We start from the raw sequence: 27,162 nt of genomic DNA on the forward strand, positions 1-27,162 counted from the left end.
ACGTGTTGCTGTAGAAAAGCTTTTCTGGAATGAGATGGATTTACATTCTAAGTGTGTGTTAAGTATTTTAATGTGCAGTGTGTGGGGGCAGACACAAAGCAATAAAGGGAAATCGGTCTATAACAATCTTAGTGGATATTTCCAGATATATACAGTTTGGGAATCTTTGCAATTTGGAAATTGCTTGGAGTAAACAGAATGGTACATAAAGATTTTAAATAATAAAGCTAGCAGGCTACAGAGGAGTCTATTTGGTTCCAGGATTTTATATGTAGGATTTATAACCCATGCTTTTGCTTTCCTGTCTCTGCAGTGTTAGCATTCTGTTACTGAAAACAAAGAAGGCTCTGCCAGGGCATTACACAAGCAATGAATCACAGAGGAAAAAATGTTTTGCTTTGTAAATTGTTCACTTTTCCATGGTGGTTAGTTTTTTTTTGTTTTGTTTTGTTGGTTTTTTTAGTGTTGTCTGATAGAATTTGCCACACATGCTTGCATTTACTGAACGCGGTACAATCCTTCTAGTGTGACTACATAACTACTAATATTAGTGACTTCAAGTAACTTCTTGCTTATGATTCTTAAAAACAAAACCGCAACAGGAACAAAAAACACGGGGCAGAAATTGAAACAGCTCAGTTCACTCTTCAGGCATGACAGCTTACTGAGTGTATCAGAGGAAGGAAAAGGTGTTAATGTTTTTCAGTCAGCTTTGTCCCAGCGGTTCCACATAATTATTTTTTGTCTGTATTGACAAACTCCTTGTCTACCTAAAATACTCAGATTTGCTGTTGTGACAAATGTAGCCCTTCTCACTTTAGCTGATCAGAAAAAAAACTAGTTTCTTAAAATGTACAAATTGCGTATTCTTCTTGATGACTGCATTGGTGATTCTGTGTTTTGGAACTTGTGTAGAGGAACAATAGTTTGCTCAGGCTTGAATGTAAAATTATATTTACAGATTGTCTAGTTGGGAAGTCATACACCAGGCAGCATCTTGCCACTTTGCTGCAAGGTACTGAAGTATAACCTCAGTGTGTTATATAATAAATTTTATACCACAGATGCTGCAGTGTGCCTCACACTGTCCTTGGCAAGAGCAATAATTAATAACATGTATGCTTGCAATAGTACAGTATTCATTAAGCTCCAGACATGTGGAAAAAGTTTGAAATCATGTTACTTATTTGCAAATTAAAAAGGTGGATCAGGAACCAGAACCAGCTAAAGCAATGAATAAAGGAAGGTCCAAGTGGAATGGTCCTTGCCAAATGCCTGGCAGTAATGAAATCCTTGATTTTTCACATAGAGTGAAGAAAGAGTGAGTGTGGAGGAGGATGCTATATATGTATGGAATACACAATTTTAAAGACTGTGATTAATCCTGTTAGATGATGTGTTTCTAGCAGAGAAACAGATCGGTGGAATAAAGCTGTAAGAAAGTATGAGAGCCAAACATAAGCATCTAATCTAAGAGGAAGAGTCTCTTGTGACAGGACAGTGTAATTTTGTGTAAAATTATTCATACTTCACTGAAAATAACCAGATAATAATTTCAGAATCTGCAAAAAGTAAATGTCTCCTCTGCAAATACCGATGGGGAAGACATGTAGCATAGATAAGGGAGCAAGGGAAATGGAAACTCTCTGTCTTGCTGCTCCTCAGATATTTTTCATCCCATCCAATTTGGATTTAGTCCTAAATGCAGGTATGGTAAGGGACATGTGATGGTTCCTAGGTCTCCTGGCAGTGCTTTATGCAAAAGAAGGAAATACCAACGAGTCACGTATGTAACAGTGCGTTCTAAATTTGTGATAGTCTGGGCAGCCACCTCCCTGACCTGCTTACCTGGCCAACCTCTCATCAAGAGCTAGGCTGAGCATGCCATGTGTCGTCTTGTCCCTGTAGTCACATCTGTGGTGTTATAGTAATGAGATTGGAGTAATCTCACTGATCCGGGCTGAGTTGGACTGATAATTTAAATGTGAAAGGCTTCACAATCTCCTACTGATCCCAGAAAGTTTTCAGCTTTTAATTAAGGTCAGAATTAAAAAGATGATGATAAGAAAACCTTCTACATTTACTGCCTGGATTATAAATGTTAAGACATGACAGCTATAGGCTACTTCTGAAATTCCTAAAGTGATGGTGACATTTTTGTAAACCCCTTATAGATGAGCGTAACACAGCTGTGACAGACTTCTCTAAAAGAAAGGCTGAGAAGGTCTGTGCTCCTTTTCTTCTTGTCTTTCTTGCCTCACGCCCTGTTTCATCAGTGCTAAAGGATGTTTTCTGCAGACATGACTGCTGGCAAGCTAGCTCTGCGCAACTCTCTCCACTGGTTCAGTAACTTGGTTTTTTGCTTTAGATTAGAAAATTAAAAGCCTAATGAGTGCTGAACAGCTGAAAGCAGCAGCTAGGGCTGTGTGCACCCATGGCTGTGTGGCACGGGCATTGGGGTTGCTTGTGCTTCTGTGTGTGGGAGAGAAAAGTGTGAGTCTGAATGAGTGTGAGTTCTTCTGAAATGACACAGCTGGTACCCGAAGGAGGTTGAAACTGCACTGCAGAAGGAGAGGAGGTCTGCGGGGAGAGGAAAGAGGCAAAGCAGCTGCAGGGGAGTTACTGGGGCAGGGTGCACATTGCTGGGAGAGAAAAAACCAGCGGAGAAGAGCTGAGCAGCAGGAAGAGAGGGTGTGAGCAGAGCCTGGGAGAACAGGAGAGCAGCAGAAGATTGCCAGAGCCAATAAATCTGGGGAGCCTTTTTTTTTTTCTCACTGCTCCTCAGCGGTTGTATGAAGAGCTCGCCAGCAGATAAAACCGTGGGCACTGGGTACCAGCCGCTGCAGGGGCAGCATCACCCCGTGCGCAGGCGTGCTCCTGCTGTGGCAGACCAGAAAGAAGCTTGGCTCCTAGTCTGCTCCCTTGTCCTCTCCCTGATGTTGAACAAACAAGCAAGAAACCATACTGGAGGGAGCAAGGCATAGCTCTGCCCAGCTGCGGGTGCTTTGTAGTGACCGCTTGCTTTTTGGTGGGTGGTTGTTTTGTATTTTTTTTAATCAGTTGGAGGGGTAAGCAGAGTTGGAAAAGTGTGACTGGTTTGAATAGCACCTTGAGTAAGGCTATTGTGATTCAGCCGAATAGAAACATTACTGCAGGATCTTATAGGACTTGGGGGGCCGAGTGTAACACCACATAAAGCTGTTTGAGGTTCTGGGGAGACTGCCTGAGAAGGTGACAACATGAACAATGAGCCAAGGGGGAAGCTGAGGCACATTAATAAAGTCACCCAGAACAGCCCCAGGTGGAACCCTGGTCTTCCTTCCCTGAAGCCCAGCTGAGGAAATCCAGTGATCAACTCTTTCCTTTTTATTCTGCTGCTGGACATTTTGGATGTGGCTGTAACACACATAACTATCACCTGTGCAGATTACTCAGATGAGCAGTAGCATGGTGTAAGCAAGGGATGCTTTCTCTGACAAAGAAAGGTGGAATATCTTTTGGAATGGATGTTTGTTTTCTTCTTTGTGGTGGCTATACATCATCCAGTGTTTTCCCATTCATATTGTGATATATCATCTCGTGTTTCATGCTTGAGATGTTGTGAGAGGGGTGAATGATGTTATGTAACATAAGCAGAGAATTATCTTCTAATGTTCTAAAAGTGACTGTTGGTTTGATAAAGCAGTTGACTAATTAGTAAATTACCCATTGTTGTTTGAAATACTTGCGCTGCAAAATGTAAACGAAAAAAATTTCTCCACTTGTCAGTATGAAAAATGACAATAGCAAAAATAATACATAGGACATCTGCTCTGATTTTTTTTTTTAAATTTAAAATGCATTTAAGGCAGATGTTGCAGAATTTGAATGGAAATCGGAGTAGATGGAAGAACAAAACGTAGCTGTTTACCTTTTATGAAGTCCCATTTTTATGGTTAACATCGCTAGCAATATCTGACTCAGTGCCTGTATTTTTCCACTGTTTGTATTAGAATGAACAGAATGTTCTTAAAACTGCTGCTATGTCAGGATGACATATAGTTTCAATATTAAAAATAAAATTATTGGTGAGTCAGTGTTTCGGGGTGTTTTCTGATGTTCTCTCCCTTTGCCCATCCTTTCTTTCCAGGAGAGTACATAAAAACATGGAGGCCGCGGTATTTTCTTTTAAAGAACGATGGCACATTCATTGGCTACAAGGAACGACCGCAGGACGTTGACCAGCGAGAATCACCTTTAAATAACTTCTCAGTAGCTCGTAAGTGTTTTTACCTGTTCCCTCATCCAGTTTGGGCGTTGATGTCATCTTGCAGTCAGAAGACCACTAAGCTGCGTCAGTAAAATTCGAATCTGCCCAGAGCGATGTACCTAAACACTAAATGTGTTTGAGATGATAAAACCCTGCTGTGTTTCTCAGGAGTGACTGTGATGTGCAGGTTTGATGCTGTGCTTTTCCCCCTCCCCAGTCCCCCTCCAGTTTTCTACTAATTTACTCTTTCTGGTTATAGAATAAAATGGGTTTATTTGATAACATTTTGTATGTCTGCTATTCAGCAAGCTGCTTGAAAGTGAAAAGTAAGCCAGGTGCATGTCTCGGTACTTGGCAGGTAGGCACAGCCAAAGCATTTCAGCCTCTGTTCTGCTGCCAGATCTGGAGTCAAGTGGCGTTGACATAGGTCAAAGTTACTTGATTGTTAGCATAAGAGAATGCAGAGTGAGCGCTTGTTTTAATGAAACACGTTCAGTTTTTCTTAATTTTGAACACAAAACCATATTTCTTCTGTTAGAGCCAGCAAAAGGGTTTGGAAATAATAACACCTCCTAACCTCTGCACTCTGTCCTATGCAAACATTTCCGACTTTGCTCAGGTGCTGCAGCAGAGGATGTGATAGAAGACGCTGAAGATAATTTCCTTTTCTTGCTCATGTTTTTAACCTTTCACTGTATACTTCCAGCTTTTATTTTCTCCTGTTCTTAATCTTTCCTGTCTCATGATCTGCCTGTATCTCGTTCCACCACTTAAAAATAGATCATTGTGGCACCTGTTATTAACACAGATCTGTTCTGCCTTCCTGGTGACTAGTAGAAGTGAAGCTCTGCAGAGAGAAGGGGTAGGGGCTTTCCCTCTTCAGTACAGGGTAGCTTGAAATATATGGGGTTCATCTTTGTAGTTGACCTTCAAGCAGACAGATTTGTTTTGGAACACCCTGGCCCTAGAAGAGGGCTGGGCAGTACTAGGAGTTAATGCAGATGTTAATTTTTTTTCTGCTGGTAGCAACATATACCTGTTCTGACTGATGCTGGGAATAAATAATGGACATGCTGTGGCCTGGTGCCTCCGTGCAGGATGCCAAGAGTGCTTTTGGGTTTTTGCCTTGTTTTTGAGAGAGGATTGTTGTAGTGTTTTCATTTTGGTAATGACACTATACTTTCCTCTTTAGACTGGTATCTCCTTATGGATCAAGAAGGTAAAGAAAAGCAGCGGAAAGCCATTAATTCATAAATTAATTCAGTATTTGGTCTGTAGCCAGAGGCTTTTAACAAATGCACTTTTTGCGGGACACTTCCATCCTGTTGCTGCTAACTGCATTACTTACCATAATTATTTACTGCAGCTCCGTGCTAAGGAGTAAAAAAAAGATGTATCCGTTGCCTTCTGTTAGTCGCAAGTTCCTTTCAAAATGGGTTAACTTAAATTGGTTTTCACAACAGGAATATGGTGCTTTTTTTGGCAGATTAAGCCCATCGGTCTTGGCATTTATAGATAAACAAGTTTGTTACCATGGTATTGGAGCATTGTCAAAAAAGATGTGACACATGCTTACAGAGTAAGGTGTAGCCCCTGTGAAGGGGGATTGCGGGGATGGTGGTGGGTGGAACGATGTTCTAGTGTTGGCTCTTACCTGGTGAACCAGTGGCAGGTTGGGGAAGGACTCAATGATTAGAGTGGGGGCCTCCTTGCTAGCAGTCATTATTGTGGCTTTGGGCTCACAGAAGCAGCTGTTGCCCCACCAGGATTTAATTTCTCATGTAGGCACTGGCATGCGGTGCTGCCAGCACCTGATGTGTGGTTCCCTTCTGGGTGCCCTCCACGCTTGTATCAATTGGATGTGTTTTGCACCACAAGTTTTCCCTTTGAACATGCCTGCCTGGTGTTTTCATTTGGGTTAAATTGTTGAGTTAGCGTGAGTGAACTCCAGCTGCCTCTGGAGGAAGGCTCAGGCCAGAACACAGCCTCATGCGCCTGTAGAAGCCTTCTGCCAGTGAAAGGTGGGGGAAATTTAGCTTAAATATTTTGTAAAAATTAATCCTTCCTGTGCCCCCCGAGATCATAATAGCCCTTTTTTGTTAATTGGTGAATTAGAGATATTTTTTTTTTTTAAATGAGATGGCAGGCTGTCTCTGTCAGTCTGTTCTTTGGAAGTGGTCCCATGTTTCTGATTAAAATCTTTACCTTCTTCTGTTGTAAAATAGTGTAGGCTTTTTTATCTTTGCAAGTAAAAGGTGCTTTTTTTCATGACTAGGGGACTTTAGTGTACAGTTTTTTTACACTTTTAGTGTAAAATTCATATTGAGTGATTTTTGTCAACCCCTGAGAGGTAGGAGACACTCAGTCCAGGAGAAAACAGTGAAAGAAGGTAACACTTAATGATCTGTCCTTTCTCTTAACAGGTATGAGGAAAGTATTAGCAATAAATAAAGTGTGCTTTCTGTGCGCTTGACTCTCTTCTTTCTCCTACCCTAGCCTTTTCCTTTCAGTCTGTGAGGGGTTTTGATCATATGTCCTTGAAAACTTGTTTCTAGGACCCCCCAGTGTGTAAAGAGAGGCTCATATTTTTAGGTACCTTTTTCTCCACTTAACTTTACATTTAAAATAGCCATATATCTATGTTTTAAATTTAATAATATGTTGAAGGAGTTTATTTTCTTTGGAAGTTACCTGTTGGTGATTTATTTAAAAAAATAAACAAAGGCAGAAACCAAAATCAAAGCAAAACTTCTGAAAGATGGTGCCTGAGCATTTAACTGTGATTTTTGAGTCATATTTGTGTTCATGCTAGCAAGACAGAAGGAATAAAAAAGCCTGTACCTAAATAGTTCTGCTAGACCCTGCAGATAAATAACCAATAGAGCCTGTGTTGTGAATCTGCAAGTTAAGTAGCCTTCATACCGATTGTAATCTCGGATTATCATGTATGTCTGCCTATTAGGTTATAAGCCTTTAAAACCATATAGCTGAGAAGAGCAGTATATTGTGAAAAACCACATGGAGAGAGAGGCTATTCCTGTTAGAAAGAGGGGATTATTTCTCCGACTGCCAAAAAGGAGGGTGGACTGTGGTAGTTTTGTTTTACAGCTGAAAACATAATTGATCAACAATATGCTCGCTCCTTTTGGGACAGGACTACGTGTCTGCAGTCAAGCATTTATCAGAGGGCACAGGATGGCCAGATTAGCGGACAGATCTTTTGTCTGCTGTTACTAGAGGCCATCTTAGCCCAGGTCTGTAACGCAGGGCTCCCAGCTCCTCTTTTTTGCCATGCTGAGCTGTTTAGGGGTGAATCTGTCTGGTGGTTCTAGCAGAAAAGGAGTACTTCAACATAATATGCCTGTTTCCCTTTCCAAAGTTTTATTTGTTCATCATTATTCTTGTCTGATGTACCTCCTTTTTTTTTTTTTCTTTTTTTGTCTTTCCCCCCTCATTGCCTTCCTTAAAGAAACCAAAGCAGGAACGGGAAAGACTTTCCTTGACATTATTGTTTTAAGTGTGATGTCATTATATAGGGAGCAGAGTTTGACACTTTTCATCGTGAGTAATCTGCCTTTTAGCTTAAGTGCTGGGGAAGCAAATATTGTGACATTTTAGAAAGTCACTGGGATAATACTAAGTGTCTTTCAAATACAAAATGGTAATTTACATTTGAATGCCTTGGTGTCTATTCCTGTTAGGAACAATTTCTCTGTCCTACTTACTTTAAAAGACCAAAGCCAGGAAAGAATCAAGAGGTTCTTTAGAGCAATTTAAATCATTTTTAACAGGCTGCTGTTTATAGTGCTTACTTTGTTGCAAATGGGGGATACTTACACTGGCCTGTTTGACAGGAAAAACTGTCTTCAAAGCGGGTAAGTGACCTTTGGCCCGCGTTTGAATGTTTTTATAGCAGAACCCCCAAACATGCCATGAATCAGACCTAGCATTATACAGCATCTCTCTGTGTGCTCTGCTGTAGTAGTGCATGTTGTGGTACCTGATTATAGAAGGCAGGTTTGGTGCTTCTCTAGCTTGCCAACTACAGGAAAGAGCATGGAGTTGGTTTCAAAAGAAAAAATCTGCTGCTTCATCGTTTTGCTGATAAAATCCATGTGATTGTTGTATATGGGGAGAACTAAGTGGTAGCTTCAAAGTTTCTGAAACCTATGTGTCACAGCACTTTGGTAAAGCAATTTAAAAATAAAGCCTTCTGTATTTCTTGATATGTGCTGTTATGATTGAGCAGGGTAATTAGACAGCATATTGTTCACTAAACAAAACACTTCTATGTGACATACTTGAATTATAGTGGTTATTAACTGACAAATCTCTATTATTCATCTTGCTGTATGCCTTAAAGATTGCTGGATCAGCAAGCTTAACAAATATCAATGGACAGTGCTGATTTAGGGGAAAAGTGGTGATGTTTAATTGGTCGCCTTCTATGACAGAAAATGCCTTGTGTGGTTTATTATGCTGAAATGAAATGGTTAAAATGTAGGGTTCATGGCTAGTTTAAATACTGTGCTGCTACTTCAGAATGCTTAATCTGAGACACTAAATGTGAATCTAAGGTCTGTTTTAAAATAATAAGCAAAACCTCTCAGTTTATTTCTTTGTAATGTTGCACTTCTGGATTAGTATAGCAGAACAGTTCTGGATTAGCATGATCCTAGAAATATACTGAATTTGGCTGAAGAAGAAAATTGGGTTCTGTTAGGGCTGTGTTGTGCAGGCTCATAGAGGACAACCCCAGCCTTAATTGAACGACATTAAGCAGACAAAAATGGGAGGCAGAACAAACAAACAAACAAAAAAAAGAGCAGCTGAGCTAAGGTGAGCGATCAGGAATGTGATCTTTCGAGCTGAGTTTACCAGAACTGGGCTTACTGGGCTGCCCCAGCTTGTGCAGTTATGTTCGGCTTTCACTGCCATTCTGCAGAAGAGGATGGAGGTGGCTGGAAGGCTAAATATGGCAAGCACGGCTGCGTCGCTGTGTGGAAGTTCTTTAATCTTGGTGAATGAAGGAGTGCCGTTCATCACACTAAAACCTTTTCATGACTCATTAATAAACTTTCTTTTATCTAATTGCAGTGCTTTAGTAGGATGCAGTATAACCTCAGTGTGCTAGTAAAGAAAAATTAGATTTTCTCGTCATGAAAAATGCAAAGTTACTCATTGAAAAGCTTATAATTCCAGTAACAAATGAGGCATGAAATATATTGTCAAAAATACAGCACCCAAAAACATTGGTGGTAAATATTTTATCTTGGTGCTAATTAAGATCTTGAATTTAAAACTGAGCATTCTGAATTTTCACAATAATAAAATTAACCTAACGATACCAGTGTAGCCTTAGTAACATGCACTGTTATTTTGGCCAGATTCTGTCCTCAAATTGCGCATTGCTGATGGTGGAGGATGTTCATAGCTAGCAGTAAGCAAACATTTCTTCTTGTCTTCATAGCGCCTTTTTATTTACTTAGTAGTTGATTTAGGACCTGAAGACCAAATAAAAGCAAGCTTGTGGTTTCATTAACAGCAAGGAAAAGAGTTTAATGTAAAAAGAAAAAAAAAAAAGCCCAATTATTTCCCATCCCCACCCCGCTCACTTGGTTTCTTAATTTGACTTTCCTTTAACAGGAGCTGTTTAATTAGCATTAGATTTTCTAGTAATATGAATCTGAAAAATGTGGTGTTTTGCCTTCTCTTGTTATTTCATTGATTTTCTTTTGTTTTTCAGATCCTCTTTTTTAGTATAGCTAGTGTACCTTTAATAAGGGGCATTTTCAGGCCCAAATCTGAAGGATAAACACTCATAACATCTTACGAAGTTTTAAATAGTAGGTGTGATTTTAAAATAAAAAATAGAAATTCATAGCTCGAGAGAGAGCATTTTTATGAAGGAAGCGGCGGTTTTGCATGCAGCCGTACTTCTGTAGCCTGTTTAGGTTGTGTTTAATTCCTGGCAATGATGGAAGCTGTTGGCTGCCTGTCCTGGAGCATCCAGCCACTGTCCCGAAGGCGTTTCGACGGGGTCTTTTCTGGGGGTGCCTGTGCAGTTTGATGTTCCCTCTAGTGTTTGAGGACTGGAAATGCTGAGTCTGATGATCGTCTGATTGCTGCAAAAGGCCAAACACACTCTCTACCAACTCCTTGAAAGCCAAGGACAGGGTTTTATGTCGGGAAAGTCAAAGGGAGGGAATGTGGGGGTTTGACTTTAATTTCAGTGGGTGTAATTGCTGCATTATCAGCTGACTTAGTCTGTGTGCCGTGCTCTGGATGACCTTTGGAGTGTAGGACCTGAGTCTGAATGGCTTCTGTGTCATCACATCATGTTTCTCCTTACCTCTATGGGCAGACCAAATGTGGAGCCTTTCTAAGCAGAATTTGATTTCGGTGCTGCTTAGATGACTATCTCCCAAGCTATTTATTGGTTTCATCAACACAGTAAATTGTCTCAAGTCTCCTGAAGAAGTACTTACAGAGATTTCTATGGCTGATTAATTGCAACAGTTTGCTAGATAAGAATAAAGACAAATGATTATTTAAACCTGCTTATGTACCATGACTCTTTCTTCCTTGATTGTGGTAGAGTGCCAGCTGATGAAGACAGAACGACCTAAACCAAACACATTTATCATTAGATGCCTCCAGTGGACCACAGTAATTGAAAGAACATTTCATGTGGAGACTCCAGAGGAGCGGTATGTTTCATTCATATTTAATACATAAACTACTTGCAAAAGCAGATGCAAGTGTTCAGCATTAATAGCGAGTCCTTTGCTGAAGCTCTTATTTATCAGATGATGTACGTCTAGACTGAAAAGCAACAAATATTTTTTGAGCGTCTCAGTTTCAGAGCATTCCAGTATAAAAGGTACCATAAATGGGGTTTCAGGGAGTGGATTTCGAGTAGTATTTGTAAATGAAGTGTTGTTACGTTGGGTATCCAAAGCAGACAGATGCAGGTGTGCGCCAGCACACAGGTAGTTATTTCTGGAAACTTAAGGTTCATTTCTCACTGGAAATGTTGTGGTATGTGAAATGAAGGGTTTCTGACCTGGGAGTTTCTGGAAGAATGAGCACCAGTGAAACAGAGATTCAGGCAGAGTTGAGTTGTATTGAAATACTGACCTTATAGAGTCTTTTTAGACACCTTGTTTTTAAAGGAAAAAAGTTAGTTGTGTCATTGCTGATTGCTAATGTTTTATGCAAATTAGATAATAAAGGTGATAGTTATCTGCTGCAGGTGCAGATTTCTGTTTCAGCTGTTAGGAAACAAAGCTAAGAGCATGCATCCTGTGTTCTCATCATTGGAGAATTGATCTCTTACCTCCTGAGAGAACAGTTTTCCAGCACAGCTATTCTACAACTACAGAGTATTTAAATATTTACTTGCTCTTCAGGAACTGAATTTAAATTATTCCAGTACCATTGCCCTAGGGGAAGGGGTATTTTAAAACCATTGTCCTCCCTAGATATGAAACCGGTACATGTTTATTTTGAAGACCAGCGAATTCAGCCTAATATTCTTTGCTTTTTTTCTTGCACAGCTTTTGCATGCGCTGATTAAAAGGAAGTTCCTGTTTATTGCTTTTGATTCTATTAGAATGATCAGAAGGAGGTGAACTCGAATTAAAAGCAAAGAAAAAGAAACCGGTCCTTGTTTCTTTTAGTAACTTTTTGGTCAGTGACCCTAAAGCAAGTGAATAACAATTTCCACTTGGGGGAAGATTGTGTTGCAGTCTTGTTTTGTTCCCTCCTAGCCAATTAAGTCAGCTTTGTAACACTTCAGGGCTCAGAGTGTTAGTCACCTCTGTCGTGTAAGCTTGAGACTTGAAAGCTGAGGGTGAAATGCTGGTCTCTCAGAAATCAAAGATAATCACTCCAGGAGAGCTGAGATCTCAACCAAGTCAGTAACAAATCTTAAAAGAGATGTGAAATGTCTTTTGCTTTCTCTGTGCCTTTAAAACCAACACTTGTTTTTTGAGAGAGTTACAGAGATAAAAATATAGAAGAAAAAGTTCTTCTTGTAATCACTCTGAATATGAAAAATTACCAGTAAGTAAAGGAATGTGTTTGTGATGGTGAATGAAGTAGTCTGTGCTGGGAGTATAGGGGGAATGTTCAGAATGTTTAGCATTACCTTGCTGCCCCAGACAGGGCTGGATAGTGCATGTTCAGACAAAATCACAGATAAAAAATGTACAGGGTGGGAAAGACCTTATGTGTCATTGGTGCAGTTTTCATTAGAATATTACATTGGGTACCTTTTTGCATGGACTTTGCTTCCTCTGGGGTGATCTGCTTCTTCCGTCCATCACAAACTGAAATTCACATGTTCAGATATGATATTTCAGATTTTTTTTAATAACGTCACAGAACCAGTGAAATGTTTTACATTGCTAAGGATGGTATGGCTTCACTGCAGATTGTAGAGTTGTTCAGTATTGGCTACTTCTGTTTCTGCCGCAGTAGCAAAGTTTTACCTGCACTGTTTTTGGGAGAAGAGTTTAGCCAGTGCCCGGAAAATATGAATTAAACACTATGTCCTTTTCCCTATGGATGCAAAGGTAGTAAACCATGGTAAATTCACATAGCCCACTGAATATGTCTTCAGCCCCTCTATGCCTTAAAGCCTGTCCCAAAACCTTGTAAAACCTTACGAGCTGTGTGCTTTATGTTCAATAAATTTGCAGTGAAATGAAGTGAACGCCAAGAACTTTCACTTCAGTAGTTTCCAAAGGTGTGAAATTTCCCAAAGAACACTGGAGTGGAAGTGGTCTCCATGGATGTCGAAGGGGTCAGTATTAGAGCACCCATTGCTTGAAACAGCTGCGGAAACTTTTATTATGACCAAGACCTGTGCCTGTGCCTAAGATAAAATGTCACTGCTTTTGCTGACATTCTGCTAAACTATACACAGGAATTGCTGTACTTCTGTCATCATCTTCAGAATAGAGGAATAACTTGACTGTCCTGGGCTTTAATACTTTCTTCTAGAATACCCCTTGCCATTAAAATTCAGGATATGTGTGCAAAGAGGTGGCACGGTGACCCCAGCAGTTAGATATGTTTGTTTCAGTGTGCCACAGAAGTGGAGAAGCTGTGTTTAATTGCTTTGTGTTGCATGGGAACCTTTTGCTTTTTGGTTTTGGCAACCTGTTTTTGTTATGTAAATCTCTATTACCAGGTCATATCTGTAGCCGCTGATTGAATGCCTGTTAGAAATTCTGTTCTCAGAAAAGCCTTGTATTGTATCCAGACTGGGAGAACTTCAGTTGTTTCTTGTTTTTAGTATGATTTATAAAGGTTCATGTTAAACGTGCTCTTAAAATGCATTTTTACAGAGCTTGGAAATGCACATGATTCTTTGTATGTTGCATTGATTCATCATCAGAGAACGTTAGTTGCTCTGTATTCCTTTGTGACCCTTGCCATGGCAGACAGTAATCTAACGTCACAAGTAACAAATGTCTTTGATTATATATTGCCAGGGAAGAATGGACAAAAGCCATCCAAACAGTAGCAGACAGTCTCAAGAAACAAGAGGAAGAGATGATGGATTTTAGATCCGGCTCTCCCAGTGATAATTCAGGTGCTGAAGAAATGGAAGTTTCTATGACAAAGCCAAAACACAAAGTGGTAAGTGAGCAGAGCCAGGAATAACAGTATTCTCTAGGTCTTCTTGAATGTAGACAAGGAATAGCCATCAAGACATACCTGTTCCCATAACAATTACATGGTTGTGGATGCTGCTTCTGGAGAAAACCATTATCTGATCTTAGCAAGTACCAGGCAAAGCCTGTCTGGGTCCACTGGAGTTCTGAGTTCAGATGTCGTCACTGGGTGGCCTTTAAAGGCCAGCTCAGGTCTGGATTTGGTTTGCCTATTTTCCTGTGGTACAGGGCCTGAAATCATAGCTCCTGCTGGACCATGTGATGGTGTAAACTTTTGCAGGTTGGTGCAAAGATATTCCAGTGGATTTGCGGGATTTAGGGTGGGTCTAGTGGATTTAATTGCTCTGGATTAAGGGTTTAGGCTAACTCCCAGACAGATGCTGCAGTGTGTGTCCATAGTGTTCCTAGAGCTTGGGTTTTTGCATCAAGCACAGCATTGCCTGAATGCACAGGGACAGCTCAGCAATGGCTTTCCTTGAAAGGAGTATGTGCCAGGGGAGATCTTTGCCCTGTAGACCCCTTTTAGCTATCTGTCTTCAACATCCCTTAACTTCTTTCTACCCCCTTGTGGTCTTCTGTTAGGTTTCCATTGCCTGAACCATTTCCACCCACTCTTGTAAGAAAGAATTGATAGAACCTTCTCCCACGTGAGTGCTATGTCGGCGGATTGTACCAAGGCACTTCTTTGTGTCCTTACCTCACCATCATCATCCCCACTTACTTTCATAAGTTTGTTTCAGTTTTGGGAAAACGGATGAAGTTTTTAAAGAAAAAAGATATCCATCCACCAGCGTCATCACTAAGTATGTGTGTCACTCTTGTGTCACAGGAGCAGCAATTGTAGCTGCCATTAGACTTCTGTGTCCTTGACTGAAGAGATTACCATTCTTACTGTGCAGCTCTTCATAGAAATGCAAGAACCAACTTGTTGGTCAAATATACACGTTCTTCTGAGACAGTGACTGTCTCTGGGCATGTTAGTGAGGATAAGCAAAATGATTACTGGGGTTCTGGATTCAACAGTATTGGAATAATGATCAGAAAGTCTCCTCATCCAGCTTTGGGAAAGAATATGGAGGAACTTTGCTGTTGGGAGCATCTTAAGTTTTTTTTCTGCCTGAGGCTGCAGTAACCTTTGGCTGCGTAAGTCTCACTGTTGCTGTGTTGGCAGTGGTCATTGGTGTGACAGTACGGAGACTATCCTCAGCCTGCAACAGATTCTGATCTCCCCCAGCATTTTTTCTAGTGGTGAGACAAATACGAGTGAATGGCTAATCTGTGAGGCGGGTTTTTTTCTGTGAGTTTTGGTGCTGTTCAATGAAGCACAAGAAAGCTGGTCCCCTAGAGCGGTGGGGAACATCAGAATAAAAGAATGGGTTTAATCTCTGGAATTAGAGCAACGTGTGACTTTTACTAAAAGTCTGCACTGACAAAGTGGTCAAAATGTCTATGGAATAATCATATGTTGAGTGGTACTTGCACAGTTGAGTGTTGAGTCATGTGAGAGTGTTCTCTTAATTGAAAGCTTACGGTTTTCCCTAAATAGTTTTGTCAATTATCTTTGGGAGTGCACTGGTACTCATTTTTGTGGAAGAATCACTTCTGCTCCTGAATTCTACTAAGCAAAAGGATTAAAAACCTCACATACGCAATATATGCAAAGCATTCTCATGTGAATGAGAAGTTCTAGTCTGAGAATAATGTACTTCTTGTTGGTTCATGTCATTCAGTTCTTGTTTATTTGTATCTTTAACAGACCATGAATGAGTTTGAATACCTTAAACTACTGGGAAAAGGCACTTTTGGAAAGGTCATTTTAGTTAAAGAAAAAGCAACTGGACGGTATTATGCTATGAAAATTCTGAAGAAGGAAGTTATTGTAGCAAAGGTGAGTAGATGGGAAACGGGAATGTAGTTCATCCTTGATACAGCCTTCGGGAAAGTCATACCAAGGATTCTCTGAGTACTTGTAGAAAATTGCGCTGTTAGTGTTTGAAATGAACCCCTGATTTGGGGAATCGCTTTGCTGATCTCCTTCTGCTTGTGTTGCAGGATGAAGTAGCGCACACGCTGACAGAAAACCGGGTTTTACAGAACTCGCGGCACCCATTCTTAACGGTAAGCATTTCATCCTCTTGAGTGTAACTTGACATCGTGACAACCAAGGCTTTCCTTATTTTTTCTATTTATTTGTAGAATACATCTGAGATCTGTGTTTTCAGAGCAGCTGTGTATTTTTGTACCTTTCCATTTTTGGGTAGCATAAATTAAAATGCTTTTTCAAGCCTTCTGATTCTTGCAGAGCAGGTCCTCAGTGCCTCTTAAAGACAGCATTTCAGGGTGTGGTTTGACTTGCTGGCTCCCGTGTTTAATGGCTTCTATGTCCGGGAGAAATATCTGCTTTCCTTGTCCTCCAGATGCTTGGTCTCTTCTCTGTAGCAGAGATCAGGGTGATCCTGATCTTGTGACAAACAAATTTAGGAAGATATACAGTGGGGGGAAAAAACCCTTTAATTTTGCCTTTTATTTGTTGGGTTTTTTTAAGCTCCCAGAAGCAGCTTGCTATGGAGTCAGAGCACTGGTAATGCCAGCCAAAGGATAGTGGTGGGAGCATGTGGGATGGGACAGGAAAGAGCAAGACCATGCTTTATCTGCTGCTTTCCTTTTGGATTGGCACAGCTGTAAAATCAAACCATATTCTCAGTTTAGTCCTCCAACGCCAGCATTTCCCTGGGTTGAGTTCAGATACCTAAGTTCCACCTCAAGATTGTTTCTAGTATTTGTTACAAGTTGGGTCTGAATTGTTTCCAGCTGCTTAAGCCCTCTAAGAGACCAGTGTAGGATCCTGGTTGTTTCCTTTGTCCAGGTACACAAGGGCTTAGCTGGAATTTAGACCTTTTAAGCGTGGCCTCTGGAAGTAAATATTGGCTGTATTGGGTATAATCAGGAAATGTTTGTTGGCATGTCTTAATACCTGATCCTCCCTTTCTCTGCAAAAATATGACTGGTTTAAAAACGCCCTCTCTAGTAATGAAGACAATGATACCGTATGTGGAGTTTTCTTTTCTCTGATTTTCTTTCATAAACCCAAATATCCAAAACAAGGGCTGTCTTGAGAGGTCAGCTACAAGACTAGGTTATGACCAAAAAACTTAAGACTCTGACAAACAAGTTGATGTTACTCTTGCCACAGGAGCACATGTGACAGCACTGTACAAAGGCACCTTGTGACGCTCCATCACACCCTCTGTCTGGTCTGTTTTTGTGAATTGCTCACAAATTGGTATTGACAGCATTGCTCAATCCTCTGGCAGGTTGTCAACAGGGAGCAGTTGCAGGCAGCAGGGCAGAGAGCAGAAGGCTGGTGTGTCTAAATACATGTGTTTCATGTAAGAGGGCTTGTAGCCAGGACAGTAAAACCTTGAGCTCTGGCGTTTGGTTGTGGCCCCTTGTCTGTGAGGTGAAACTGTGGGAGCTTGTGGCCTGGGGAGGAAGCTTCAGAGCTGCTACTGGGACGTTTTGTATCGCTGCTAACGAGCCAGGGCTTTGTCTCACAGCATTATAGATAGGCATTGCTGATTGCTTCTGCAAGGGAATGTTTTAACGTTTTATTCAGTTTATTTAATGAAATAAGCTGGTGGTGGATCAGTTCTCAGCTGCAACAGGGAAGTGTAAGTATTATATAAGATCCGAGGACAAAAAGTCCATTAAAATAGAAAATCTCATCTCTGTCTACATTTCTGAAAATCTATTAAAATGCTTTTATAACTGTTGGTGTGACCTGTCTTCTAAGTTTTGGTTTGAATCTGTTTCAGGCTTTAAAGTATTCCTTTCAGACACATGATCGCTTGTGTTTTGTTATGGAGTATGCTAATGGAGGGGAGGTAAGGGAAACGTAAAAATGTTTAATACTTCAGGATTTTCCTTTACTACTACTAATTCTGCTTGATGTTATTTAGCTGAGGTCCATGTTTGCAATTCCAGTTAATCCAAGTTGTCCCAGTTAAACAGCTGTTTGCAGGTTTAACTAATACTAAGAATTAAGACTCTTAATTTTCTTAACTCCATTTTTAGAAAATAGAGGTTTTGGGTGTAGCTTCATATTTTACGTGACAGTAATGTTGTAATCTGACATCTAGTAATTCAAGAAGGCAAGGCTGCTTCCTAGTTGCTCTTTGGACAACTTTTAACACTTTTTAATGAATACTGTCAGCGCTTGTTACTTTGGAGGGAGAACCAGAAATAGCAAGCTACTGTTAGACAGTCAAGAAGGGGAAGCTGGAACATTAACAAGTCTCTAAATCATGGATTAAGCTGTAGTTTTAATGTGTAAATGTAGTTCAATCAAAATGAATTTTTGTCATTTTCTGTACATACAGGAATGTGCAGCACATAGACTAGTTATCAGTGTGCGTCTGTGAATATGAAATATAATTGTTTGTTTAATGTATGATGCTTTTTAACGCATTTGGGAACCCAGCTGGGTGAGGATGGGAAGGGGGTTTCTCTCGGGTACTACCACATTCCAAGCAGCATGGCCTGCAAAGTGCGAGACAACTCAGAAACGTGTGCAGTCTAAGGGTAACAAATTGTTGTTCTTGTAGTTGTTTTTCCATCTGTCAAGAGAGCGTGTCTTTTCTGAAGACCGGGCTCGGTTTTATGGAGCTGAGATCGTTTCAGCACTGGATTACCTGCATTCAGAGAAGAATGTGGTTTACAGAGATTTGAAGGTATGTAGAACAGTAATTTCATAGGCTTTGGGGGTTTGGTCTTTTTGGTTGTTAGTCACAAAAGCAAATGAGCCTGAACTATTAGAAAACCTTTCCTGACTGAACTTTTACGTAACAGTTATTGCAGCTGTTGGATGGCTGAACACTTGTATAGTCTAAGAGGTTGTACAGTGCAGTTATCAGGACCCTGGCAGCGTTTAAGAGAATATGAAGGGGTACCGAGCTTCTTGGGTTTCATTTTCACTCGCCTGCTTATGTTCCAAGAGAAACCTTGCTGGCTCTTCTGTGTGGCGGAACATAATCCTGGGCTCTTCAAGCCAGGCCTTAGCAGATAGCTGCATATTCGTACTGCGTGGCTGTTGTGCTTCCTTGCAACGTGCTGCACAGCACTCTCTTCATAGTACCTGCTTGCAGTTAGAAAATCGGGTAAGCTTGAAGTTGCTGATTTGTTTGGTGAGCACAGAAGGGAAAAAAAAAAAACCCCAGTCAGACAAGAAATCTGCAAACCAGCTTGGGAAGTTCTTAAGGAAAATACAACAATAGCTTTCCACACACCCCCACCCCCACGTGTTTGCAGGAGAGGATGAGGGGATACTGGTAGTTCATGTAACGTTTTCAGGCTATGTCATAGTCATTCTGGGATTTCTGCTGGGATTTGGTCTCCCATATCACCATGATTTCTTTGAACGACTGCTTTATTTCATACACAGTGGAAACTCTGCCCTGAAATCTGGATGACTTTCTCAAAAATTAGTGGCATATGCTAGGATGAATGCCACGTGCTGAGTAAATGTATAAAGTGATTCTCATGTGAAGAGTCTCTTTGGAAATGGTTCTTTAGCCTCCCTTGCATTTGATTTTTGTTTCATTTGCTATCATTTGCTGGTATAGGATACTTCATAAAATCACGTAGAGTAAAAGTAGGGATGGAGCTGTATGAAGAAGGGGAATACTTCATATACTTTTAAAAAAACAGGTGTTCTGCTTGTGATAATATTGCAGAAGCATAAATACAATGCCTGCATACTGCGTTGTTTTTGTATATATGATCAGTTACTCAAAAGACTGCAAATCAGTTACGTAAGGTTCCCTAAAGAACCGAGGAAAGTGACACAAATGTATATTTACATCATACCTGCTTTGGCAGGTACTATGGTTCTGACCCCAGTGAGAATGAGGTTGAAAACTGATCTGCAGAAATTATCTTTCATTGGCTTGCTCAGGAGCCATGTATGTTATACATAGTAATGTCTTTCATTTGGATTTTCTTCTCAGTTGGAAAATCTTATGCTGGATAAAGATGGACACATAAAAATAACAGACTTTGGACTATGTAAAGAAGGTATCAAGGATGGAGCAACAATGAAGACTTTCTGTGGCACTCCAGAGTATCTTGCACCAGAGGTACACCTATGTTGGCTGTTGTACTAAATTATCTTCTCAAATGCCATCCATGATACCAGCATGGATGCTAAAGTAAAGAAAAATTCCTGTGCCGTAATGTGTTCATGCAGTAACTACTGCTATGTCAAAACACATACTGAGAATCTTTTATTCATCATGTTCTGGGACTTATCTTCAGCATAACAATATGTAATAATTTTTGGGCAGGGTAGTATTTTCCTTCCACTTCAGGCAATATTTACATTTTACTGGAACAGTGCTTGCTGCTTGTGTCAGAAATCTAATTAAAAAACCCGGACTTCTAAATAACTTCAAATATTACATGATGAATTGATGCTTCTTTTGCAGTTTGTTTGCTGTGTGTTGGCCTGTTTGAAAGCTATCAACAGGACTTTGCTTAAGATGTAAAAGTATTGTCCAATTCTTTTACTCTTTGAGGATAGTATAAGGCCATGTTTTCAGAAAGAGGACAGACCAAGCTTTTTCTGCAGCGTTTAGAATGGTATGCATTAAAAGTGCTGACTGTTTTGTGACTGTAAGAGCACAAGATGTTTTCTCAATGTTAATTTGAACTTTTCAGTTTCGGAAGAAATAAATTCAAGCAGTAATCTCTTGATCAAACTGTGTATGTTTGGGGGATTTTTTGGTACTAATTTTTTTTTTTTTTTTTAATGTGGAATGCAAATGTGAGCTGGCAGCTTTCATCCTGGAAATAATCCTAAAAGTTGTGCAACGCAGGTGGTGTTATAGCTGTGAGTTAGTTACGGGCAGATCAAAAGTGAAGTTGTGTGATAGAGGATATATGTATACATGGTATTTTGCAGGCAGACGCTAGTTTTCTCTGCCCACACTCTGAGCTGTCTGGAAGCAGACTCACGGTATTAGTAGGGCACGGAGCCTGAGCTAATGCGGTGTGTCTCGCAGAAGGGCTGGTTGCCTTGCAGTGGGTGCTTTGCTACCCGTGGTGTTGAGGCTTCCATCTAGCTCAGAGCACAGGCAGAAGCAAGTCTTGGGCTGCTGGCAGATTATGTATTGTTGGCACAGCCAGGATGTAGCCTTTCTTTGGGATGAGAGGCTTGGGGATTGCAAACCTTTCTCGAGTTGAAGTATGCAGAAGTACAAAGTATGGAAAACCAAAGTGGAGGAGGAATATTTGTAATGAGAGCTGATGTCTTTGCTGATCGGCGCTTTTGCGCTCTCTGCTTGCATAGCAGTGTGCTCAGTTTTTGTTTGGTGGTTGTTTTTTTGGTTTTGGTTTTTTTTTTAACTCCCAGCTGCTTCCAAGGGCCTCCAGTCTCTTTGTAATAATGAAGAACGTGGGCACCTGTCGAAGTAGCTTGCAGCAAGGAGGTGGAGCCAGTTTCATGATAGCTGCCAGCTCTCCATGGATCACTAGAAGTCTTCAGTCAATCTAAATTGGGGTTCATGCACCACAATTTGAGTTTTACTGATGCAGGGAGTAATTAGCAGCATGGCAGAGTGTTTATTATTCATAAACATTGCTGTTATTTTAGCTTCCCACTTAAAATCAATTGCTGAACTTCAGTTTCTCATCAAGGATTTTATGAGGAGACTAAAAATATTTACTGTTTTGGTTTTGTTTTTTCCTAACTTGGAATGTGGGGATTCCCTGTGCAGGCGTTATGTTGTTCTTTCTGTTATATTATTTGCTGCTATTTTCCTTTTTAATATTTATGATGAGTTGGCTCATCCAAAACCCTGAAGGACAAATCCTTTTGATTAACCCAGCACTCTCCCTTACTTGCCAATCCCATCTGCGAGTTGGAGTGTTAAATTCTGGAGGCTTTTGTCATCTGGTCAATAGCATGCAAAAAATCTGGGAAATTGTGCATGAGCAATATTCCATGTGTCTAAGGTCATACATCCTTAAAAGCAGGGGTCTCAATCTTCTTGTCTGCATTTGTAACTTGAGTCCGGCATAGCGGTGTGTCTGTACAGTTGTTGCATCGCTGGGTTTAGGCTCATACTGGCATCTTGTGCATGGATGACAGTGACTGAACCATGTCAGCTTTGATGTGTCAGATGCATCGATGGCTGTGATGTTTACAGCTGTTCTGCCTTCTCTTTCAAATTCCATCTCACAGCAGTCTAGAGCTGCTCGTTAGGAAATGATGATCCTTTAATTTAAGTTAAATGACCTTGTTACTTTACTGCTCCCCAGCTATCCTGTGTGTTGCAATAAATCATGGATGAGTGCAGTACCTTTTTTCTTACGGTGTATTTTTGATACTAACACCGTTGCTGTATTTTGTGCAGTCACTAATATGAGTGTATGCTGGTTGTGATAAAGAACTTTGAAGAAACAAGCATTTTATATTCTGTTTAGAATTAATGGAGGTGAAGGAAAGAGTTGTTAGTAACCTAGATTATAATACAGACTATTAATATGTTTACTAAAGTAACGTTTGAAGTGTTTGCTGCATTTCAAAAGCACCTGTAGCATTTATTAACACACACAACAAAGGCCTCTGTGGTTTTCTTCTTTCAGTCTCTCCTACTGCAGTTCTTGCGGCAGTTTAAAAAATAAAAATAAGAATTGGAGGCCCAGTGACTGTTTTATTTTAGGTAACCCAAGTGTAGGGGAGTGCGAACAGGAAGCGCTTCTTGAACAGGGTGACTCAGAGCGGTAACTGCGCTGTCACACAGTATGTCCTGCGAGCTGGGGGGCCGCTGCCTCGGGAAGGACAGGGCCGGCTCCTGGAATTCTGGTCCGGCCGGCAGCTGTGTCGCCGTATACATATACGGGGCAGCTGCACAGCCAGCTGTCGTTTGGTGTGAATCATACGTCAGGGGATGCTGTAAATAGACCAATGTGGGGTAATCTAATACCTGGCAGCCTTTTGAATTTTACTGCAGGCCCTTTCCCTCGTTCAGATAATTAAGGGGAATAATTAGTGAATAAAGAGAGGCAGAGTGCAAACGGTTGTTACGTAGAGTGTCTCAGCACTTCTTTTTTGTGTGCTTAACTTTATCAAGGTTTCTAAAAGGTTCAGATCCTGCTGCTGTTAAACTTGTGTTGATTTCATTTGGCTCTTTCACCCTTTTAATTTTGGGTGTGAAGTACTCTGAATTGTAGCAGTGTAAAGCTCGCACAGACACAGTGCAACCAGAGAACACGATGGTGGTGGTGTGGTCATGGTCTGTGCTCTTAGCAGTTAAGCGCAGGCCTGTGAAAAGAGTAAGGATGACAACTAAAACCTGAGGACAGGGTCTGGAACATGAGACTCCTGGTGTCAGCTACAGACAACTGTGTAGGAGACACAAAGTCTAGAGAAGTCTTCGTAACATCCACTCTCCAAGCTGCAAAACACTGTCTGCTCCCCTCAGCAACCTGCAGTGCAGAAGATCAGAAGAAATGCACAATGACAGGGCTTCTCCAGGGCAAGCGGGAGAGATGGAGGGCACTGCTGGGGTCCTGAGTCCCAGCCACTAGCTGGGGCTTTTTTAGGTGGAGGGACACAGGGGAAGGGAAAAAGGAGCTGCGCTGGACTCCTTCTGCTGTGAGACCTGGCAGAAGTCCACGCCACTGACAGTTCCTGAGTTTGCAACCCTCTAAGCAGAGGCAGGAGTGCTAGAGCTTGCAAGCAAGTGCCTTTGGAGGGAGGCAGAGGGGAGGAAGGGAAACATTTCCAGACAATTTGGCCACTGTTTTACATCTTTACAGCCCTTCAAATGTTAGGAGTGGCATTCTGGCTTTTAGTGTTTAATGTAGATCAGTCATTTCATATTTGTGCGTGGTCTTTCAGGATGTGCAGAGCCACCCTTTAGGGGGGTGCAGGTTGATATGAAGAGGATGGGGATGTTTGGCTTGTCGCTTTGTGAAGTAACAGGTTGACTGTCTTTTCTCCCTGTACTGGTTTCTTGGTGGTTTGGGGATTTTCTAAAAAATTGGATCCCATTTGGAACAGTTTGTGATGAATAAGTGGGAATTTTAACAGCTGCCTCTGTAAGATGAGAACAGTTCTCAGCTTTTGGGCTTTCGAAGGTTGTGCTTATCATGACCATAATGTGAGGGAGGGTGGGAGGAAGAGAAGAAGGAAGCTGCCATAACGTACCTGCTGCCTCCTTTTCCCCCTTCTGCTCACCTAGAGCGGTGAAGATGGATGCCAGTTCTTTTCAAATGGGTCTTCTGCAAATGCTCTGCTGGTAGATTCCGCTGTGATGTGAAAAGATGAACTTGCTGGGGTAAATTTTGCCTCTCAAGTTCTGTGTTCATGCCTGGTTTGGGAATGTCTTCTAAAGCCTTTTCCTTACATTTCTGCAGGTGCTGGAAGATAATGACTATGGTCGTGCAGTGGACTGGTGGGGTTTAGGAGTTGTGATGTATGAAATGATGTGTGGCCGGCTCCCTTTCTACAATCAGGACCACGAAAAGCTCTTTGAACTCATCCTTATGGAGGAGATCAGATTTCCACGCACTTTGTCACCTGAAGCAAAATCTCTCTTGTCAGGTTTGCTGAAGAAAGATCCTAAGCAAAGGTGAGACTGTTGCACTTTTAAGCACTTGTGTCCTCAGAAATACCAAAAACAACCCCCAGGAGAAAGAATTCTGGTAAATGTGTTAAAGGCTTCACAGAGAAGTTAATAATTGTGCTGTGCAGAGGCATGTCTATGAAAGGGAACTATCTGTAAGACAGGTGACTTAAAAGTGTCTGGTTTTGTGCTGCCATATTAAATAACCATATACCCATCATTGAAAACCAGTTGAAAATGGTACTGCACAGATGGCTTTTTTCTTTATTTAAAGTTGAGGAAGGTATTTCAGACAAAATTGCAGTTTTGTTTCTAATTGATTCAAAGTGATTATCCAGCAAGGTGCAGCAAGTGCACCTCCTCATTTTTTAACTTTTGACGTGAGCTGATACCGCAAATAGCAATGTGAAGCAGCTTCGGTGATCAGAAGGCTGAACTTCAGGATATGATGGCTGCCATTAATGCAGAACTGTAGCCTGGGACAAAGCAAGCTAACTGTCTTCGGCTATAACGAATCCAATGGCTGTTGTGGGTTATAAGCTGCTGTACTCTGAAGGCTTTCACCTTCCGTCCCAGTTCGAGTTGCTTTCCGTTTTCCAAATTTTTGTTTAAATCTGTGCCAGTGATTTAGCATCCTGCTTTGGACAGTAGGTGGTGGTGTTTGTACCATGTTTGTGGTGGTTTATGCCATGCTTAATCTACTTCTGTTTCCTCCTTCTGGTTTTGTTTCTTTGATTTTTTTTTTTTTTTTTGCTATGCTATATTAAAGTAACTCTTGATTTAAAAACAGAAAAAAAAATCAAAACAAAAACCATAAGCCCTTAAAGCTAACAGAAAACAAAACATGATCCAAAAAGGGACGTTGACCCTCAGACAAACATAGATGTCCGTTTAAAAATCTGCCATCTTGTCAACCCACACATTTCAAAAACAAGTAATATTGTGACTCTGCCCTGATGTCCTGTTGCAAACTTTCCACTCTAAATGGGCCCCAAATAGGAAATCTTTCATGTGAGGTGCAGGCGGAGTATTCTGCTGTGCTTTCTGATGTTTGTTTAGTCTGTGTGTGTGTGTGTGGGCTTAGCAGGAAAATGTTTTTTGCCAGTAGATGGATACTTGTAGCAAGGATTTTTGTCATCACTGTAGGCTGTTTCTATTGCTGTTTTTGATGGCAGATCCTGTTGCGAGGTCTTCTAATGCAAATCCACAACTTGTACTACTGGTGGATTCAACTTTGCAGTGACATGGGGAGCTGGGAACAGTTGGAATCAGGAACATGGCCAGCCTTGTACTGGGTGGCAACAGCTGCACACCCCTCCTGAAGCCGGTGCCTGCAAGGGGATCTCCAGGAGAAGGTTGTGTAACTGATCAGCAGCCCCCCAGGCACTGTGCTCTTCCAGCGTGGTTGCAGCCCCTGCCAATGGCAGTGTCCTGTCCGGGAAAGTGCTGGGTTAAATACAATTGTGACCCTTTTGTAGCTTATTCAGGTGGGGCCTTTCAATCATTGGAAACACAAACAGCATCTGCTGTAATTTGTTCTCTTAAAGGAGCATCTCTGATGAACCAAAATGCAATTTGTTTACAAACAAAGAACACCCACTTGTTTCTAATTACAAGGTTTTCCCAATGCCAATAATGACTCCACAATATGCTCACTTTATACAAATAGCCACTTCTTCACATGTATCTTCTGCAGGCTTGGAACCAACGATGCTCTGATCTGTTGGACAGATGATTTTCATGCTGCTGATAGAAATAACTATAGACTAGACAAGCCTGCACACATGCCTGCAGCTTGCTAATTACACTGGTGCTTCACACGCTTTTTGGCTCATGGACCGTTCGTAAATACAGGTTTCTCACCAATCACCGTTGACTGAACTTTTTAACTGAAGTTGTGATTCCGCAAATCCCCTGTGCTTCGTGCTGTTTCAGGTGGTACAGAGAATGAGCTGAAAGCACTAGGGGTAGAAGTCCTGAGTCCTGGCCTTGTAGTTTTATGTTCTTTTTACTGTGTGGTCTGTATGCTGGGGTGGACGCCTGGCATACTTGGTAGTTGACTCATAGTTCATGGAGCCATATTGAAGAAAAACAGCCAGATAGCTACAAAAATACATGCAGTGAAAAGTTAAATAGTGTGTGATAGTCTGGTTGGCATTAGTCTGTTGATGATGCTTTGGGGAACCATTGTGTGATTCAAAAGAAGTCCCCTCTTCCACAAAGCCCAGTGGTGGACAGAAGTTGGTGTCATCATAATGATGTATGTGGCAGAAAAACATGAGAATTGGCAGCATTTAGTAACTGCTGATGAACTTCAGAGTGGGATGAAGGAGACAGCCCGAACCATGAGAAAAATGAAATTGGGAGATGTTGTCCCTTCCTGTAAAATTCTCAAAGAAACCCACCCCAAAACAACCCACTAGCCAAATAAGGTTGATACAACGAAGCTCAGTGACAAGGACATTTTAAGTTAAATATCAAGGAACTAGGGAATTGTGACCTTCATCAGTGAATTAAATCTTAATAATTACCTGGTATAGCTGAGCTGGATATATAGAAGCAGTCTTAGCACTCTGCGTTCAGTAATATCGGTTCAGTC

At 41.1% G+C, this 27,162-nt stretch overlaps 1 protein-coding gene across 4 annotated transcripts in view; it reads left to right on the forward strand.

The window, feature by feature from the left end:
* AKT1 (AKT serine/threonine kinase 1) overlaps nt 1-27,162 on the forward strand; it is a 74,830-nt gene that overhangs the window by 35,310 nt on the left and 12,358 nt on the right. For all 4 annotated transcript variants that reach the window (XM_056347437.1, XM_056347438.1, XM_056347436.1 and 1 more), the window contains 9 exons: nt 4,130-4,258; nt 10,848-10,959; nt 13,753-13,900; nt 15,692-15,823; nt 15,988-16,053; nt 17,751-17,819; nt 18,540-18,665; nt 19,941-20,069; nt 24,355-24,569. In XM_056347437.1, coding sequence (XP_056203412.1) covers nt 4,130-4,258; nt 10,848-10,959; nt 13,753-13,900; nt 15,692-15,823; nt 15,988-16,053; nt 17,751-17,819; nt 18,540-18,665; nt 19,941-20,069; nt 24,355-24,569 — 1,126 coding nt within the window. The remainder of the gene's footprint in view (nt 1-4,129; nt 4,259-10,847; nt 10,960-13,752; nt 13,901-15,691; nt 15,824-15,987; nt 16,054-17,750; nt 17,820-18,539; nt 18,666-19,940; nt 20,070-24,354; nt 24,570-27,162) is intronic.

The sequence above is a fragment of the Falco biarmicus genome, chromosome 7, assembly GCF_023638135.1.
Source record: "Falco biarmicus isolate bFalBia1 chromosome 7, bFalBia1.pri, whole genome shotgun sequence".
Classification (NCBI taxonomy): domain Eukaryota; kingdom Metazoa; phylum Chordata; class Aves; order Falconiformes; family Falconidae; genus Falco; species Falco biarmicus.